At 46.8% G+C, this 18,455-nt stretch overlaps 4 protein-coding genes across 5 annotated transcripts; 3 read left to right on the top strand and 1 right to left on the bottom strand.

Annotated features, from left to right (window-relative positions):
• The first annotated feature begins 2,114 nt into the window (after nucleotides 1-2,114).
• On the top strand, nucleotides 2,115-7,541 carry LOC127784405 (protein tesmin/TSO1-like CXC 5). Of its 2 annotated transcripts, none has more exons than XM_052311706.1 (8): nucleotides 2,115-2,562; nucleotides 2,929-3,036; nucleotides 3,685-3,862; nucleotides 4,538-4,894; nucleotides 5,562-5,644; nucleotides 5,728-5,822; nucleotides 6,614-7,045; nucleotides 7,153-7,541. In XM_052311706.1, the coding sequence occupies exons 1-8, from the start codon at nucleotides 2,156-2,158 to the stop codon at nucleotides 7,350-7,352; spliced, it is 1,860 nt and encodes a 619-aa protein (XP_052167666.1). In that variant the 5' UTR covers nucleotides 2,115-2,155; the 3' UTR covers nucleotides 7,353-7,541. The 2 variants fall into 2 exon arrangements, with proteins under 2 accessions (XP_052167666.1, XP_052167659.1); XM_052311699.1 differs by having other exon boundaries at nucleotides 2,116-2,562; nucleotides 5,559-5,644.
• Nucleotides 7,542-7,979: 438 nt separating this feature from the next.
• LOC127784418 (protein CURVATURE THYLAKOID 1C, chloroplastic-like) lies at nucleotides 7,980-9,789 on the bottom strand. Its single transcript, XM_052311718.1, has 6 exons — nucleotides 9,550-9,789; nucleotides 9,326-9,420; nucleotides 8,954-9,040; nucleotides 8,801-8,863; nucleotides 8,682-8,719; nucleotides 7,980-8,246 (listed from the first exon to the last, which is right to left on the bottom strand). The coding sequence occupies exons 1-6, from the start codon at nucleotides 9,665-9,667 to the stop codon at nucleotides 8,192-8,194; spliced, it is 456 nt and encodes a 151-aa protein (XP_052167678.1). The 5' UTR covers nucleotides 9,668-9,789; the 3' UTR covers nucleotides 7,980-8,191.
• Nucleotides 9,790-10,824: 1,035 nt separating this feature from the next.
• Nucleotides 10,825-13,815, top strand: LOC127768596 (probable protein ABIL5). Its single transcript, XM_052294209.1, has 8 exons — nucleotides 10,825-11,235; nucleotides 11,345-11,427; nucleotides 11,536-11,683; nucleotides 12,098-12,197; nucleotides 12,327-12,366; nucleotides 12,462-12,553; nucleotides 13,081-13,160; nucleotides 13,328-13,815. Exons 1-8 carry the CDS (start codon nucleotides 11,107-11,109, stop codon nucleotides 13,418-13,420), a joined length of 765 nt encoding a protein of 254 aa, XP_052150169.1. The 5' UTR covers nucleotides 10,825-11,106; the 3' UTR covers nucleotides 13,421-13,815.
• Nucleotides 13,816-14,455: 640 nt separating this feature from the next.
• On the top strand, nucleotides 14,456-18,068 carry LOC127760343 (homeobox-leucine zipper protein ROC9). The gene is made up of 11 exons (XM_052284582.1): nucleotides 14,456-14,524; nucleotides 14,631-14,896; nucleotides 15,141-15,258; nucleotides 15,364-15,576; nucleotides 15,676-16,080; nucleotides 16,172-16,273; nucleotides 16,358-16,570; nucleotides 16,656-16,830; nucleotides 16,916-17,205; nucleotides 17,286-17,372; nucleotides 17,455-18,068. Exons 1-11 carry the CDS (start codon nucleotides 14,456-14,458, stop codon nucleotides 17,866-17,868), a joined length of 2,352 nt encoding a protein of 783 aa, XP_052140542.1. The 3' UTR covers nucleotides 17,869-18,068.
• Nucleotides 18,069-18,455: the final 387 nt, after the last annotated feature.

Raw genomic sequence — 18,455 nt, 5'->3', positions numbered from 1 at the left:
GAGTTAGGTAGACCTTGAAAGGTGTATAAATTGACAAGGGATTGCCAAGAAGAAGGTTGAACACAGTTAGATACACGATAATATACAAAAGCTCTAAGTGCCCCAGATTTAGCCGAACTTCCACATATTAATCAAGAGAACGGGACTACGGGAGTAGATTTATTGTTCTCCGGAGGCCCAAACCTGTATAATTCGTTCGTGTTTGTCAAATCTTGTTCTATCTGCTATTACACATTGACAATAGCTTTTGACTTAATAGTACAAGGGTGACATATACTTTTTAAAAAATTGTTGGGTCTCTAACATAGAACTAAGGGCATGTTTGGTAGAGCTCCAACTCCTAAATTTAGCTCCAGGAGTTAAGTCTGGAGTGGGGTTGTGGAGCTGCGTAAACCTAGCTCACCTATCTAGTTTATTTTGTGATAGAGCTTCACCCAAACCTGCTCCCAATTTAGGTGGAGTTGAAACTATTTGGTTGGGCTCCAGTTTCAGAAGAGGTGGAGCTGAAGCTAGAGCCGTGCCAAACAAGCCCTAAGACCATTAGGGTTGTTTGGCAGTGCTATATATAGCCGTCCTGCAACAACTAACCAGCTGAATGCATTGAAGATAACCATGCTACACGGCTATAATGCGGCGCGGCCTGTTGCAGCCAGTGTTCTCGAATAGCTCATTGTAAATGAATGGATAAGCTTAAAAAAACTCGTGCCTTAGAAATACACGAGTCAGCGCCCTTGACCGTCAACTCAAAACCTTGGTTGAATTATGCCTCTTCTTAGTTGCCACTTTACCAATCACCTCACTTGTTTGTTGGATTATCAAACGTAAACGGAATTTTAAATTCTAAAACTTAATTTTAAGTATACTGGGGATTTTGTTTATTGCAGTCTACTTTCAATCTTAGTGTTTAAAATGCTAATAAAAGTTTCACTTATAAACTATTTTGGTTGTTTTGTTATTTTTTAAGCTCATCAACTGTAGGTGTCTTTACTGTGAAACTTTATGTGTTCCGTATCATACATCTATTCCAAAATACCTTTTTCATATGCGATATCTGAATATACATCACATAGTGCTATCCTAGAAACTACCAGTAGCATTTTTTGAAAAGCAAAATATGTGTCCCATGGCTCAAAATATGCAAGCCTTAGCCCATCCAAAGAAAAGCCTGCGAACCTAATACGGCGTTAACCTCGACGGAATCAACAAGTGGGCCTCAAATGGGCCTTACTGAAACTGACAGAACTGCAAGTCACATCTTTCAAACCCGCCACAAGAGATTCAGCATAACGCACGGTGTACATCACTTTCATCTATTTACACCAATGACAGGTGGGTACATCACCCGCGCCTGGTCCCACCCGTCATGGAGAATAACAAACCCACCAGCACTTTCCAGAGAAACAAACTCCACGTGTGACAGGACGGATCACATCAACGACGCCGACGCCGCAAGAAGGCCCGATCTCCGGCCCACCCACGTCACCCCACCCACTGGCTGCGCGGCCCCACCGAAAGCTCCAGCGCCCGTGACCCCACGCGTCAGCCGCGGTGGACTCGGGCGAGTGACGCGTAACGCGCCCACCTCATCGCGAAGGGCGGAAGCATTCAGCCACCCCCCCACCCCGTCGAATCGAACGGCGAGCGGCCCAACAACCTAACGTCTATGAATTCGAGCCGCAGGATGTGGCCCGGCCGCGCTCCGCCGTCCGATCCCCGCACGCCCCCAGGATCCGGCCGTAGAATATGAATTTGATTTCGAAAGCGAAGAGTGGGAGGAGAAAGAAAGGGGGTGGAGAAAGAAAGAGAGAGAAGAGGGGGAGGAGAGAAGCTGCAGCAAGAGGGAAAATCCACTAATCCCCAACTCGGAGACTCCTCTTCTCTCTGAAATCCGCCATTCCCTACCCCTCCGCCGCAAACACGCGCGCGTGGGGAGCTCGCGGCGAATCCAGCCTCGCCAGCCCCGGCCGCGCGGGGACGCCTTGCCCCCGATCTGGCGACGGCGGCCGCGATCTCGCCGCGCGCCTCGGCGGCTGCGGCGAATTGGGGGTGGGGGTGGGGTGGAGTGGAGTTTCGATAGGTGTGGCGGGGAGGGAGGGAGGGAGAAGGGGCGGCGTGTTGATCTGGTAGCTTCGTGGGGGTTGGGTGGATTAGATAGATGGCGGGGAAGGAGCAACAGGGGGGAGGAGGGCCGCCGCCGCCGCCGCGGGCGCCGGTGCCCGCGGCGTCGTCGCAGCCGCCGATTAAGAAGCTGGTGAGGCAGCTCGACTTCACCTCGGCGGCGTTGGCGGGTAACCCCGCGATGGCGGCGGCCGCGGCCGCCGTGTCCAGGGCGCTGCAGCCGAGGGCGGTCCCGGTGGGGTTCCCGCAGCCGCAGCAACTTAGGGCGCACCTGCCGGTGGGGGTGCCGCAGCAGCTGCATCCCCGGGGCCTGCCGGTGATGCGGTCGCACCACGTGGTGCATGTGCCGCTGCCGCGGCCGGCGGTGGCCGTGGCGGTGCCCGTGCCACAGGTTCGGCCGGCGCAGCCGCAGCCAGTGCCGCGGCCACCGGTCGCCGTTCCATTGTGAGTGTGCCAGTACCTAGATTTATGTTTAGCATCAAGCTTTACATTTTTACTTCTCAATTGGGTAATTTCTCTCTTCTAACTCCTTTTTGGTGATTCATTTCATCGGAGGAAGACTGTTTTTCTTTTTCTTTTTGTTTGTAAGCCAAAGTTTCAAACTTGGTTTCGATTTTACTTTGCCCTTATCTTTCCTTGGAAATGGAAGGATGGACCCTTTGTTTTTTTTTTCACTTGCATCTATATTTGATATTACCCTCGTTCTTATTACGATCTTAGTTGATGCAAATTCCCTATTTCTATTTTTTCTCTTGTTATTTTGCGTCATGTTCCAAGATGTTCTTATTGTGCTTTGAATCTGTATTGTAGGAAACCAGAGTCACCAAAGCCACCACGGGCACGGCTTTATGAAGGGAAAGATGGCACCCCGACAAAGAAGAAGTGCTGCAACTGCAAGCACTCCAAATGTTTGAAGTTGTAAGTCAGATTACATGCCTTAGCTTGAAAACGGTGCAATGTTGCAACTGGAGTACCCTTCTGAGTAACTCTAGTCTGGATAACGTTGGATCCAAAAGAGTTTATTTTATTTGCTACAGATGCTAGGACATATGTAAACTTGTAAAGTGAAATTGTCTTGAGTTTCTTTTAATCCAAAAGCTTATATAGATGGATGCTCAATCCTTTTTTTTAATAAAAAGCTGGATGATAATAGCATGGTCCCAAACTTGACCAATAGCATTCACAGTGTGACCAAATACTTGATCTTATGGTATTGTAAGATTTCTCTAGTATATACTTGTCGCAAGTTAGCTGGTCTGGATAATTATAAAATGTTATATTATATATGTATCCGGAAAAACTTATGGGTTAGCTCTGGGCTCTGGCTTTTACCATCTAAGTTCCAATATGCATCCAAAACGATGTATACTAGAAATGTGGTTCATCTGATTCACGGTACATGAACATGATTTGGTTCTGCAGTTTAATGCGTTTCTGTTCGATTTCCACTGTAGACTCAAAACGCATACCTCTGTTGTCTCTGGTACCTCTTTCACTATGCTTGTAAGGTTTTGTGTACTGATAGTTGATATTATCAATCTGGATCTCATGGTTTTCTATGTTTAGGTATTGTGAATGCTTTGCATCGGGTGTTTACTGTGATGGATGCAACTGTTCCAACTGTTTTAATAATGTTAAGAACGAGACTGCTAGGCGTGAAGCTATTGATGCTACATTGGAGCGCAACCCTGATGCATTCAGGCCTAAGATTGGGAGTAGCCCGCATGCTAACCGGAATAATATGGTATGTTTTGAGTTCCATGTCTTAAATGAGTAGTTAGATATACATGCTAAGGGTGTTCAATAATTGATGTCCGTTACTTCTGGAGTATTAATGATTCATACAAGGAATGTCCGTGCATATGGTGCAATCACATGTAATTCTCATTTGAAAATCGAAATGAAGCTATAAACTAATTGAATGCAAATGTAGAACAGGGGAAGGCTTGGGAAATTACACAAGTTCAATGAGGAACTAAATTGCTACTCTCTACAACTAAGAAATTTACAGTTTGGATGCCATATTTCAGTAAAAGGGCATGCAACCTAGTAGTTACAGTGCTCAAGTAGCACCTCTAGGTCCTGGATTCGACTCCCCATGGGAGCGAATTTCAAGCTTAGTTAGAAAAGGTCACTCATTGGCCCCTCATAAAAACGTGTTAAGAATTGACCTATGGAGGACGAGCATGGGTTAAGGACCAATCCATAGGGAGCGAGTCCACGTGTGGGGGGCTGGGTTTAGTGGCCTTTCTCGGTCGGATTGGTTGAAGCTTCTTCTTCTTAATGAAAAGCTGTGAACATGGTCTTTCCCCAACTGGTCGAGTATTTTTTGGATGCCATGTTTCATTTTTGTACATCTCATTATCTGATTTGCCCTGCTATGATGCGTGTACTTAATGTTAGTCCCTGAAATTGCCAGGAGGCGGCTGGTGATCTTCCATTAGTTGGGAAGCATAATAAAGGGTGCCACTGCAAGAAGTCAGGTTGTCTCAAGAAGTACTGTGAGTGCTTCCAAGCTAACATACTTTGCTCTGAAAATTGCAAGTGTATGGATTGCAAGAATTTCGAAGGGAGTGAAGAAAGAAAAGCTCTTTTCCAAGGGGATCATAAAAATTCCATTCACATGCAGCAAGCAGCAAATGCAGCAGTAAATGGTGCTATTGGAGCAGCAGCCTTTTCTTCTCCTTCCACATCCAGGAAGAGAAAGCACATAGATCCTTCCCTTGACCACTCGGCCAAGGAAAATGGAGCTCACAGGACTAATCATGTACCTCAGGTAATGACAATTTCTAGATTTCAGCAGGCAGTTCAGTTTTTCCCTAATACCTCCGTCTGTGCATACTGCATAGCTTTGTGTTTTTGAGGTATTGACTTCAGTGATGGGTGGAAGTGGTCTGCTCCATCAAAAAAAAATTATTTATACCATGCATACAAGTCATCTGATGAACGGTGTTTCAGATGTGTGGCACTGAGGGATAGGATAGTTATTGACTAGCGCTATTGCTTTTTTGATCAGAAAGGAAAAGGACTTTCCGTTTGTATCAGTGCCGCACGTTTACAACGACCCACTGTTACATTACATACCTTTCTAATTGACATCCCCATCAGTTTAGCACAACTAACACAATATCTACCTCACTCTTGGGTTTGTACCAGCAATTTATGCACTGGACTGCTCTTTTGAAGGGGCCAACAACTGTACTATAGATAAATTTTGAGTTATTAGTTCTCCGTGATACAGAAGTGGTAACTCCTCATATACTGCTACTTATAAATGAGTATGCAAATATTTTCTTGAGGGATACAAATTCCTCTACAACAGATTCACCAAAAAATTGGACTAACCCAGATAATCATAAGCTGCTAATAGCAACAGTTATTTCAGGGTTCTGGTAGGGTTTTTTGTATACTCTTTGTGATTTAATTAGGTTTTTTATCAGAAGAATGGAATGCCATCCGATGGCCCGCTTCCAATAAACCAGCCTGTGCATCCTCCAACATTGGGGCCCTTTAAGGTCACCTACAGGTAACTGTCAACTTCTATCACTTTTCCTTGAGAAGATCAATCATACCTGTTTTTGTTGATGGCTTTGTACCCTTCCATTATAGGCCTCTTTTAGCGGATATTGTCCAACCAGGAGACGTAAAGGAACTTTGCAAGCTTTTGGTGGTTGTATCTGGAAATGCTGCAAAGGCATACGCTGGTATTGCTGGTCTTACATTTTGGGATTTTATTAATTTGCTTGAGAAAGTATTCATGGGCATCCTGTACTGCACATAACTTAATCTTTGTTAGAGGCTTAGAGCCATTCAATCAACTTCAATTAATCTGCACATCCTTGTTTCATTTTACCATTCCAGATTCAAACTATGTTTTACTTTTCTTGAAAACTAAGTTGCACTAGCACATAAGCTTTTAGTTCAACTCTCATCTTTTCTTGGGCTTGGATTTTGGATACCTACGCAGTGAAGATATTTAACTATTTGCCACTCTTAGATGCAGCATTTAACAATTTGCCACATGGGCCCACATATCTTAGACAAATGAGGGCCCACATATCATAGACACGTGAGTGGCAAATTGTTAAACGGCAAATCTAAAAGTGGCAAATAGTTAAATGCCCCATCTGTTGGTCACTTTGAAGAGAGAAAAAACCCAACACTATAGGGTTCCATGTGCTGCTTCCTCTCCATTTTTTGTATTTCAAATAAATGGTTTTATAAGATTTCTTTTGGAACCCTAAATGAATATGAAGCTATTCCAGGCTTGATTTGGTGCATGATGCATCCCATTAACACCATTCTGTAACTTCCAATGTTATCAGGGTTAATGTCTTTTCCCTGTTGAAACCATGCTGTAATAGGCGTGATGGTTTTATCATAGTTATGCTTGATGTTTTTAAATGATAACCAAGTCTTTATTAGCATGTTTTATGTTTGTTAATATAAGGCATGACCACATTCATACATTGGGAACTGTCTCATTGGGAAACAGGTAAGAAATCCCAGGAAGATAAGGTGGTAGAGAAGGAAGATGAGATGGGAGGGAAGAGGGAAGGTGAGATTGGAGGTTCCCTAGCATCGACAAACCATGACAGAGAAGAAAACAATAAAGATCCAAATAATCAAAAGGCATCAGCTGATGACCCATCAACTGGAGGAACTCGTGCAGGCAAAGCTTCTCTAGAAGAGTCTAAACATGATTGCAATGATGATCAGAAATCCAATAGGCCAATGTCTCCAGGAACACTAGCATTGATGTGTGATGAACAAGACACGATGTTTATGACTTCCCAAAATGTAGTTCCGCAGCAGCCAGCACCTGTCAACCAGAACCAGTCTGAATTGTTTGCAGAACAAGAAAGGTGTGTGCTTACAGAATTCCGTGATTGTCTCCATAAGCTTGTGACATTCGGAAGAATGAAAGGTACATCGAAATTTCCCATGTGTCATGCTAATACAGAATTATTGAACTTCTCCATTTTTTGCTTTGTAAAACGTGTACAGTTTGATCCTGATGGTTCTTCCTTGCAGAGGAGAACTTTTCCATGGCAATCAAATCTGAAGTGCCTGCCCATCCCATGCAGGCGAATGGTGTTTCACGAATACCTTATTCAAAAGAAGTAGATGTACCTGTTGTAAAAACATTTCTACAGAGTTCCAGTAGACATCCTGCTGCTGGAAACTCCGCAACTGGGCATTTGGACAAAAAACCCAAGCATGAAAATACATAGGTGTCCGGGGTTTGTATTTTGGGAAGCATGGTCAAGAGAATCATGTTTTCTCCCTCTAACATGTTGATCAGAAGCTTGTATCAGTCTTCATTCTTGTCTTAGGTTCAAGAAAGCTCCAATTTGTTCTCATTGGTAAAAATAAGTGTAATGTTGGATAGTTAGCTTAGTCATAAATATGCATTTAGCCTTTATCTTAGTGTCTACATTGTTTGTTCCTTTACCTTTACCATTTCCCTCGTGAAATTTTGCCAATCACCATGCTAGTATTTTAGATGAGATTATTCCACTTTACGCGATTAATTCATATTGGTTGTGGCTGGTTGTAAATGGTAATAGTTCCAGACTGGTTCACCTACGCTTCAAACTTTTTTGTGAAAGTGTGAAGCCATACTTCATCCTATTGGCAACTACCAGAATAGCAGAATTGCAGAACCATCTTATCTCCAAATTTGCCTTCAGTTCATACTGTAACACTCTTTTCCGATGAAGTTATTCCGCTGCAATGTGCCGCAAAACATGGATGCATATGAGTACTGGAAAGTGGAGACGTCTATTTCATGGATTTATCCTTAAATATCATATCGATCAGCCGCAATTTTCTGTTGAAAATAATGCAGGGAGCAGGGATCAAGAAAGACTTTTTTTTTCTATTAATAGAACACTTGATATCACTATATCCTGTACATGAAATGGACATTGCTTCTTGAGTGGACAATGGCGAAAACAAGCTTCTCACATTTTGCACATACAGTTAAATATTCATTGGTTTCTCCAGGCCTGAAGAAAGCGAATCACGACGGCAAGAGTTAAGGCTGCTTGTGCTCCATTTTTGCCTCAAATTACTGCCCCAAGACGCGAGATACGGAACTCTTGATGTTGTTCAGAAACTTTTCCCTGCAGAAAAACAACTGGGCTAGTAAGAAAGTGCAACAAAAGAAACTCTTCAACTATGGTGCTCAGAACGATAATACAGATGTCCCGAGCTGCATTATAAAGTGTCAGTACGGTGCCAGTTCAATATATATCCAGTATTCTCAATGGTGCAGGTATGCAGGCATAGTGCAGCAAACCAAAAAGAAATTGACGTTATGTTGTGTGTAAATGTGAAAGTTCCATAGAACTTCATCGTAAAGTATATCAAACTATCAGTATCTTCTCATCAATGATTCAAAAAAAGTAAGATCTCTAAGGGCTTGTTAATGATACAAAGCAAGTTAGATCTTTCAAGCTTGGAAGCATCTGCTATGTAAATATACAGAAATGGAGCCATTTCTCAAACAGATCCATGTAAACTTTTGCAAGTGTGATATATGGCGATTACAAAGTTACCTGTCTGGCTTGAATAGTAGGTTTTGATATATGAACAACTGCAAAGAGTTGAACAGTGAAGATTCATAAGATTAGAAAATATAATTCATAAAGGAGAATAGTCGCTGCCTAAAACTTACCCATGCAACCAATATGCCAATTAATTCAAAGAGTAGAGGGAGAACAGGAAGCTTGTCGATGACCTGAAGTTGATTTATTGTATTATCATGAAAACGCTCTTATTCCAACAATCGAAAAACTGCACATTTGAAGCTAGATCATCTGGAAGTTACCTCTACAAGATTTATAGAAGCCCATAATGCGGCAATCCCTGCAAATCCTATACCAGCTAGAGCAAAGAGGTCTTCAGGAGTGCTGAACTGTTTCAGTTTTTTTTCAGGAAACAAAAGTATGATGAGAACCTCCATACATAATCAGGTGCCTCAAACACAATTCAGAACAATTTATGGTATCAAGTTGTCTTCAGCGCATAATTACTCCAGGTAAAGTAGCAGACTGTGAAAGCTGATCAGAAGCGTAAGTGCGTACAACGAAGCTTTCTGAACTTGCGTCAGAAAAAAAAAAATTGCCAATGTCATCAGGGTTCCTGAACTTACTATCTACCTCAAAGCTCAAATTGATTAGTAGAGATAAAAAAAACTCACCGAACTCTGGACATACTTCACAACGCTCCCGGATGACGGTTCTGAACTGTCCTGCGCAGCCTTTGCAGCGACGACATTGCGACTCCTCATCCTCCCTGCATACGAGCACATTAGAGCACATGATACTCAATGGCTCGTTTGCAAAGAAACAACAATATAAAAAGAAGTGCAAGAGAAGGTTGAGATTGATTGGGACCCTTGGAGGAAATTAAAAAGAAAAACACCTGAAACAAATCTGGTGCTTGGCACTGCAGGCAGCATGGGGAGATTCCCGGTGATGCTCTCGCTGCCGCCGCGCGGAACGAGAGCCGCAGGCCGAGCAACGGCGAGAGCAGAGGCCATCGCGGTTAGCTTCCCCCGAGAATACGGTGGAATTGCGGAGGTCGCGAGCGGTGGATATTGGGAAGAACTACTGCTTGGCCTTCGTCTGCTGCAGCGGATGCGAGTGGAAGGCTCCTCGTCCACGAAAGCACCATCGGTTGGCAGGTTTGCAGATTGCCCCTTGCCTTCTGCAGATATTCTGATTAATTTCCATTCTACGAGTATTACTGTACCGCCTGCCTGTCCGGGAGACCGGGGAAGTTCACGCTGGGATACAGCTTCAGATTTCGCTAGGTTTATAGTGACTGACTAGTGACACACAGATGTTTCAGTTTGTATCTTTTTTGGAGTATATTAAAAAACTAAACCGTCACAAGTTTTTTTAAGTAAAAACATTCAAATGTAACTAGTTGGCTTTCTTTTTAATTGCTCGAACTGAAGGCCCTGAGCTTTGTTTTTTGTTTCACTCTTGTAAAGTTTACTCCTCCTCTATTCAATGAAATTGGCAGCTTACCGATTCGTTAAAAAATATAACTACAATATAATTAAAGTATAACTACATTGCAACTGTATTTTAAATACGATATAACTTATAAAACTCGTATTCAACTATGATTTGATTAGCTAACGTTGAGATTTTACGCGTGATATGTGTGAACATTTCTTTCTAGTAAATCCATATTTTTTTCCTTTATTTATACTACGAGCGCTACGTAACTGGAATCTGTACGATAACGACAAACCAGCACTGCTGCAAGCTCCCCTGTAACTCTGCATAATACTGTAGAAACTAAACGAGCAGTAAACAAACATCGGATTCCTTAACTTACATCGGGGTCGTACAATCGACGGCGAGCTTTAACCAAAATTCTCGCGGAAGAGAGAATCTGTCTGTCCGAGACCACCTGCGACTGAGGCTGTGATCCCTGTGGCACCGGCAGGACGGCAGTACACGCCCCCCCGTGACCCCGCCCGTGCACAGGCGCAGCGTGGCGCCGTCCAAGCGTTCGAGTCTCACTCACCTCCACCACCTCTCGCGCCCCCACGTTCCTCGGACTAGCCGCGGTGTCGCCTCTGTCCAGCTCGGTTGCTTCGCTACGCGTCGCTCGCGGCTGCCACCGCGCCCCGCTCGATAGATTCGAGCACGCACGCCGGGTTGGCGCTCGGCGCCGCGCCGCGCCACGGAGGGTGTCACGAGACCGCCTGGCGCGCACAGGCGCAGCCCCCCGTGTCGTCTTCCTCCCTGGTTCCTTCTTGTCACCGGGACGGGCGAACCTCTTTCCCGCGCGTCTGCACATGCCATTTTCAGCTTCCATCATCACCATCACTACTATTCACTACTTGGCCTAGTAGCGACCGAGCAGTGCCCACTCCGTTGCTGCCTGCCTGCCTGTCCGTCCTAGCTAGCATCCTACGCTCGCGTGTAGAGAGGGTGAACTGGCGAAGGGCTGAGCAGAGAGATGGAGGTAGCAGAGGCCGGCGTCGACGGCGTGGCGGGGAGGCGGCAGCAGGAGGAGGCGTCCGGCGCGGCGCCGTTCGGCAGGTCCTCGTCGCTCATCGGCGCCGCGGGATTCGACGGCGCGCTGAGAGTTGAGCACTTGTTTGGCTTCTTGCCTTCTTGCCTTCTTCCCCGATCGTGTCTCCCGTGTGCGTTGTGTCTCTGACCTTGAACATTTGGGCTGGTCTTGTGATCCGCAGGAGCTCAAGGACCTTCGCTCCCAGCTGCACCAGGCGGCGGACTGCTGCGAGAAGGCGTTCCTCGACACCGAGAAGAAGAAGCTGTCAGTGCAAAGCTTCAGCTATCACATTTAATTATACACTTCTCCCGCCACTGTTTTGTTTCTCTCGTGCCTAACATGTCCTCTCACTTGCCACTGTTTTGCTTGAAGAATTCTGGAGAGCACGAAAGGTTACATCTGCGACGCGATTGTAGCGGTGATTGATCATTTGGGGACCGTCTCATCCAAGCTCGAGCAACAGCTGCAGGAGAAGATTGAGATCACGCAAACAGAGAAAAAGCTCAACTTCTTGAAGCAGGTCAGGACATCCGTCGACTGAACCTATTTTCCGTGAATTTCGCATGACAATAAGAGTCAGTGTAGTTACAGAAAATAGCACTAGTAGCTCGCAACATGACTAGTAGCTTGAACCATTTCAATGATGAAGAAGTAGTTGAAAGAAACAGAGTACTCACTGCTTAAATGCTTAGTACTTTAATATGATTAGGTAACTTAGCTCATTATCTAAAAAAGGCAAGTGAAGATCCTGTACTCCTTCAACTTTTTCCGTTCTTTGATTCAGGGATAAATTTTCCGTTCCAATTTCAAGAAGTTAGTGTAATAGATTTTGAAAGTGAACGGTTCATGGTTACTGCTGATGAACATCGATCAAACGACACTTTAGTACTGCCACTTATTTTAATTTTTAGTCTCTTCATGTTCATGGTACCAGAGGCTCCTGACATGTGAACAGTATGCAATTACTCTCAAACTATTGACCGTACGTGGGGACAATGATGCCATTCAGTATCATCGCCGTTACCTCTCGCAATGTAAATTCTCTAACTCATTTGATTTTGTGCTGTCGCCATTACATCTTATAAAAAAAAGGGTTGCTGATATGTGGTCATTTGGACAGCTTCAACTCTGTTATCATTGACTAACTATATTATTCACTACAGCTACTGGAGGAACCAAAGAGGAAAATGGTGCTAACTCCAGGTCTATGCCAACTAAAATTTTCCTTTGATCATTTTACTATTATAGCATGTGACCTGCATCATATCGATTTATAACATTAGTAGTTCTGCACACAGGAAAGATGATGTAAAATTTGTGGAGTACAACAGCCCAACCATACCTGGAGCAATTCGTACTTTCAAGCCATATGATATTCAGTCAACCATTGGTAAATTCGGTATCTTGCTCATGTTATGAAGATATGTATGCTTATTATTGTTTTCAGTGTATGATATACATTTCTCATTGATTAGTACTCCTTACTATCTTCAATTTAAGAACTAGGAAGTAGTAGCTATGTAAATCTGTTTTTTTTTACAAGTAACTATGTAAATCTTAGAAGAAATGTTATATGAAATTCTGATATGTTTCTGATGAGATCATAATTGTCTAGTTTCCTTGTGTTATGAACTTGAAGAAAATTGTGAAGATCCCTAATCAACATGTATTACGTGATGACACAAACTAACTGATAGAGGAATCTGTACATTTTTTTTCTCCTAAGTGTGTATGTTTTATGCATGGAATAGATTTGTCATCAACCTTCTATAGACTATAGCTTACCACAGTTATAGTTTTGTTTTCCGTATAATAATAGCATCTGCATGTTATCCCGAGTTATGTGTTAAGCTTTCTCTCTTGATATTTGTGGTAGATTGACTGTTTGTTTATTTTCATGATGTTGTTTGTCTTTAGGGAGAGAACGTTCGGTGGCAACTACAGACTCTGAAAGCCCAACAACGGATGCAAAGAGTTCATTCTCTTTCAGAGCAGAGGTATTCTCTTTAAGAGCAAAGAGCTCCTTTTTTTTTCAAATTAAAAAATATGTTTTTAAACATTATTTACTTTACCAAATCAAAACGCTGGCGAATAGTTTCATACTAGCCAGTTAGCGTGCTACCCTTTTTGTGACAATTTAGCATAACAAGATGCCCGTTTGCAGGACGTTCCCATTGTTCTAGCTGAACACAGGAAGAAGGCAAATCATGGCAGCAATATCTTGTCATTTCTCAGGAAAGGTAGACGGCATGCGTAAGAGCCAAAAGCGCCACCGGAATAGCTCGAGACTGGATATATGCACGCATACTTTAATGAATTCAGTATTGATTGGCAACAATGTACAACCTAATATCACTGAATCCCCAATTTCTGTCAAACCAGTGTCCATTGACCATCATGTATGTTTAGCTTTGCATTTGTGCCAGCAGTAAATTCGGCCCGATCATCCTGAACATGTAACAAACTTGAAGGATCGAGCAGTAATATCTGCTTGGAAAGCTAGTTTTTCTTCCCCTCTACAAACTCTCAATATCATGTAACAAACTTTAATCTGTCTCCTTATTATCAATGACAAAGATTCAGGTGAGGAATCTCTCCCCTCCGATGACTTCGTAAAAAGGAAACCTGAACACGAATTCAGCAAATTCTGCATCATCAAGGAAAAATACATGTACGTTCAGTACTTCAGGGCATCTTTTCCTTTGTGCTTGAGAAATCAACTCCCGAATCCCGATATATCATATATATACATGCAGTAATTCTCATAACGGTGTGAATCAACTCTCGTACTGTACTGTGGCGTGCTACTACTAGTAGTAGTATAAAGGAATTTCGCTTTTTACGCGACATTCTTGAGGGTAGCTGGCCCATCATGTGACTAATTAAAAGCACTCGCATAACTACTAATTAAGTAGTAAGCTCCTGCCACAAGCTATGCCAATTCGATGAGCCCGCTCAACATCATATCGATCGACCGGCTCACGCATTTCATTCAAGAAGCACCGTCCGGTTGCATGCACGCCCCGCGCCGCGCGTACGTAGATAACTACCATTCAAATCCCTAACTGCCTGTCTGCCATTTCTCTCCATCTCGGTCTGTAAAATGCCATGTATCTAGTACCAGTAGAACAGTTGTACTACCTCCTGATGGTCTCACGTAACTTCTTTGTTCCCTTTCTCTTCAATTACGCCATTGCCGTCTTGCCCGGTCGATCAACCCTAGCTTTCTAAGCCCTACAAAAGACAGCATCCATCTGCTAGTGTTAGCTTAGCCTTCAGAGTTCAGAGAGAGATGGGGACCAACCGGCCGCGGCCACGAACCAAGGACTTCTTCGCAGCTCCGGCGCTCTCCCTCACACTGGTTCGTCACATCGTTCTATCGACGGCCCGATCTTTGTGTAGATCATTTTGTCTGAAATTTTCACCTAATCACCTGTGTGCTTGTTTGTGTTTATGTACGTGCGTAGGCAGGCGTGTTCGGCCGGAAAAATGGACCTGCGGCGTCGGGTGGAGACGGGGTGGAGGAAGGCGACGAGGAGGTGCAGGCTGCAGGCGAGGCGGCGGTGGAGATCAGCAGCGAGAACGCGGGGCCGGGGTGTAGCCAGTCCCAGTCCGGCGGTGGCTCTGGGGAAGACGGCGGCCATGACGACGACGACGGAGAGGGTAGTAATAAGAAGAGGAGGAGGAAGAACTACCACAGGCACACCGCCGAACAAATCAGGATCATGGAAGCGTGAGAATTTCCTCCATTTCTGTTGCGTGAATATCAGCGTCAGGTGTTTCCTGTCCCCTGGGCCGCGGGTGAAAGGGGTGCTTCACCAGGCCCATGGATCAGATAGGGCCAGGCCCAGAAAGGATGAACTTGCATGAGAGGGAGATTTTTTTAGTTTAAGCAAGCGTTCCAGTAGTTCCTCAATGATCTGACATGAAAATATTTTTCAAAATGGAATTTTGTTCTGAATCGATTGAATGAGCAGGCTATTCAAAGAGTCCCCACATCCGGATGAGAGGCAGCGGCAGCAGGTCAGTAAGCAGCTCGGCCTCTCTGCACGCCAGGTCAAGTTCTGGTTTCAGAACCGACGAACTCAGATCAAGGTTAATTACTAGTGCTCAGTCTTAACTATACCAGTGTGCTCGTCCCACCGATCAACAGCAAACAGCAAATGAATCATGAATGCATGGGGATTTTGATCTGTGCAGGCGGTTCAGGAGCGACACGAGAACTCGCTGCTCAAGTCCGAGCTGGAGAAGCTCCAGGACGAGCACCGCGCGATGAGAGAGCTCGCCAAGAAGCCATCTCGCTGCCTAAACTGCGGCGTCGTGGCAACCTCCAGCGACGCCGCCGCCGCCGCCACGGCGGCGGACACCCGTGAACAGCGGCTGCGACTCGAGAACGCCAAGCTCAAAGCTGAGGTTTGTATGCCGCCGCCGCGAAGCCGCGCCCGTCCTTTCCAGTGCGCTACACTGCAAGACACTGACTCCGGCGAACTGGCGATGTTGAACTTGTTTCAGATAGAGAGGCTGCGAGGGACGCCAGGAAAGTCCGCCGCCGATGGAGTCGCCTCGCCGCCGTGCTCCGCGTCCGCGGGCGCCATGCAGACGAACAGCAGGAGCCCGCCGTTGCACGACCACGACGGCGGCTTCTTACGCCACGACGACGACAAGCCGAGGATCTTGGAGCTGGCCACCCGTGCGCTGGACGAGCTGGTTGGGATGTGCTCCTCCGGCGAGCCTGTGTGGGTGCGGGGCGTCGAGACCGGCAGGGACATTCTGAACTACGACGAGTACGTGCGCTTGTTCCGCCGCGACCACGTTGGTTCCGGCGATCAGATGGCCGGCTGGACGGTTGAGGCTTCCAGGGAATGTGGACTAGTTTACCTTGACACGATGCAGCTTGTGCACACTTTCATGGACGTGGTATGTGCATGGCGATATGCCGATATTGTGAACACACGGACACTAGCTCATACATGCATACACCTTGCATGATTTTTTTTTTTTTGTGCAGGACAAGTGGAAGGACCTATTCCCTACCATGATCTCAAAGGCAGCGACGCTGGAAATGATCAGCAACCGCGAAGACGATGGCCGAGACGGCGTCCTGCAACTGGTGACCCGTCTTGTGTCTCTCTGCTTCTGACCGACGAAATTCATAGTGCTAAACGTGTCATACCTTGCTCGATATGGTTTCCAGATGTATGCAGAGCTTCAGACACTGACACCAATGGTGCCCACGAGGGAGTTGTACTTCGCCCGCTACTGCAAGAAGCTGGCCGCGGAGAGATGGGCGATCGTCGACGTGTCCTTCGACGAGTCTGAGACTGGCGTCCACGCGTCGTCGGCGGTCAGGTGCTGGAAGAACCCATCCGGCTGCCTCATCGAAGAGCAGAACAACGGCCGGTGCAAGGTATATACGTAGAACACAGTATGGTTCAAGCTGGCGTACGGCCGTTTCAACTTTCAACCAAATCTCTGCACCGTGGTTTGACTAGATGACCTGGGTGGAGCACACCAGATGCCGCCGGTGCACGGTCGCGCCGTTGTACCGGGCGGTCACCGCGAGCGGCGTGGCGTTCGGCGCGAGACGCTGGGTGGCCGCGCTCCAGCTCCAGTGCGAGAGGATGGTCTTCGCCGTGGCGACCAACGTTCCAACGAGGGACTCGACCGGTAAAACCATTACTGACACGTCGCATGCAGCGCCGCGTGATCCATCATCATCCATGGCCGTCTCACGGATCTCTCCCGTACACAGGGGTCTCCACGCTCGCGGGCAGGAGGAGCGTTCTGAAACTGGCGCACCGGATGACGTCGAGCCTCTGCCGCACCACCGGCGGATCGCGTGACATGGCGTGGCGCAGGGCGCCGAAAGGAGGCAGCGGCGGCGGTGGCGACGACGACATCTGGCTGACGTCCCGGGAGAACGCCGGCGACGACCCTGGCGAGCCGCAGGGGCTGATCGCGTGCGCCGCGGCGTCGACGTGGCTGCCGGTGAATCCGACGGCTCTCCTCGACTTACTGAGGGATGAATCACGGCGACCAGAGGTGAGCCGCCGCTGCGCGCATTTCAACTTACCCTGCATGCACATTATGCACACTCTGACTCACTAATCAAATTGTTGTAGTGGGACGTGATGCTACCCGGAAAATCTGTTCAGAGCCGCGTGAATCTTGCAAAGGGGAAGGACCGTACCAACTGCGTCACCGCCTACGTAAGCTAACCTTCCCTGGCAGCTACATGTGCATCTCGTCGACACGTACATTATTGCTTTCCTTCGGATGGATGAACTGCAGGCCGCTCGACCGGAAGAAGAAGAAGAGAGAGGCGGCAAGTGGGTCCTCCAGGACGTCTGCACCAACCCCTGCGAGTCGACGATCGCGTACGCGGCGATCGACGCCGCCGCGCTGCAGCCGGTCATCGCCGGGCACGAGTCGAGCGGCGTGCACCTCCTGCCGTGCGGATTCATCTCGGTGATGCCGGACGGGCTCGAGTCCAAGCCGGCGGTGATCACGGCGTCGAGGAGGGGAGGCGAGGCTTCGGGGCCCGGATCGCTGGTTACTGTGGCGTTCCAGGTCCCGGCCAGCCCGTCGGCGGCGGCGGCCACGCTCTCGCCGGACTCGGTGGAGGCCGTGACGGTCCTGGTCTCCTCCACTCTGCGTAACATCAGGAAAGCCTTGGGGTGCGACTCGTGCGAGGAGGAATTCTAGTCCACGGGACGCGGAAATCTTCTACTCCTACTTCGGATTCGTTATTCGTATGATACTCCACGACTCCACGTGACCATGTTTGCAAAGTAAATTTGCATCGTGACTTACCATGAACATAAGTGTACAGCTAAAGGGATACTCGTACTATAGAACTACACGGTACTGTAAAGTCAACAATTAAGCGTTAAAAATCCCCCGTCTTGCAGACTTCTTTATGGTCACCGCAACTAGCAGAGAGCCGTGCCATGGGCGGTTTCTTGGAACTCGATCATATCCGTTGCAATGGAACGCAACAAAACGTAAAGACCAGCCCAAGACGTAATGATATCACGTCTCCACACCGATGACGTTGGGCCGCTGCGTCGGTGAGCCCGTATCATCTTCTACAAATCCGACCACCGCGTCGCTCCTGCTCGGCACGTCGTCGCCGCCGCTTCCCAAGTCCCTTCTCCCTCTCAACAATTTTGCGTGCAGCGCTGGTAGCAACAGTGCACAACTAGGCTGGTCAAAGGTGTGCACGGTGGTGAAGACAGGATTTAGTGATAGGGGGTGCTGGCCACGAGATGTAAGAACTCACCAGCTCCTCG

This window comes from Oryza glaberrima, chromosome 1, assembly GCF_000147395.1.
Source record: "Oryza glaberrima chromosome 1, OglaRS2, whole genome shotgun sequence".
NCBI classification, from domain to species: Eukaryota; Viridiplantae; Streptophyta; class Magnoliopsida; order Poales; family Poaceae; genus Oryza; species Oryza glaberrima.
This window is presented reverse-complemented; position numbering and strand designations above follow the sequence as displayed.

Coding starts and splice junctions, on each gene's coding strand:
- LOC127784405 (XM_052311699.1), top strand. CDS start 2,156: ATGGCGGGGAAGGAGCAACAGGGGGGAGGAGGGCCGCCGCCGCCGCCG. Junction 2,563..2,928: donor CCACCGGTCGCCGTTCCATT/GTGAGTGTGCCA, acceptor TCTGTATTGTAG/GAAACCAGAGTCACCAAAGC. Junction 4,895..5,558: donor GGACTAATCATGTACCTCAG/GTAATGACAATT, acceptor GTTTTTTATCAG/AAGAATGGAATGCCATCCGA.
- LOC127784418 (XM_052311718.1), bottom strand. CDS start 9,667: ATGGCCTCTGCTCTCGCCGTTGCTCGGCCTGCGGCTCTCGTTCCGCGC. Junction 9,041..9,325: donor TGAAGTATGTCCAGAGTTCG/GTGAGTTTTTTT, acceptor AAACTGAAACAG/TTCAGCACTCCTGAAGACCT. Junction 8,247..8,681: donor CTACTATTCAAGCCAGACAG/GTAACTTTGTAA, acceptor GTTTTTCTGCAG/GGAAAAGTTTCTGAACAACA.
- LOC127768596 (XM_052294209.1), top strand. CDS start 11,107: ATGGAGGTAGCAGAGGCCGGCGTCGACGGCGTGGCGGGGAGGCGGCAG. Junction 11,684..12,097: donor AGCTCAACTTCTTGAAGCAG/GTCAGGACATCC, acceptor TCATGGTACCAG/AGGCTCCTGACATGTGAACA. Junction 12,554..13,080: donor TGATATTCAGTCAACCATTG/GTAAATTCGGTA, acceptor GTTTGTCTTTAG/GGAGAGAACGTTCGGTGGCA.
- LOC127760343 (XM_052284582.1), top strand. CDS start 14,456: ATGGGGACCAACCGGCCGCGGCCACGAACCAAGGACTTCTTCGCAGCT. Junction 16,081..16,171: donor TGCACACTTTCATGGACGTG/GTATGTGCATGG, acceptor TTTTTTGTGCAG/GACAAGTGGAAGGACCTATT. Junction 16,274..16,357: donor GAGACGGCGTCCTGCAACTG/GTGACCCGTCTT, acceptor TATGGTTTCCAG/ATGTATGCAGAGCTTCAGAC.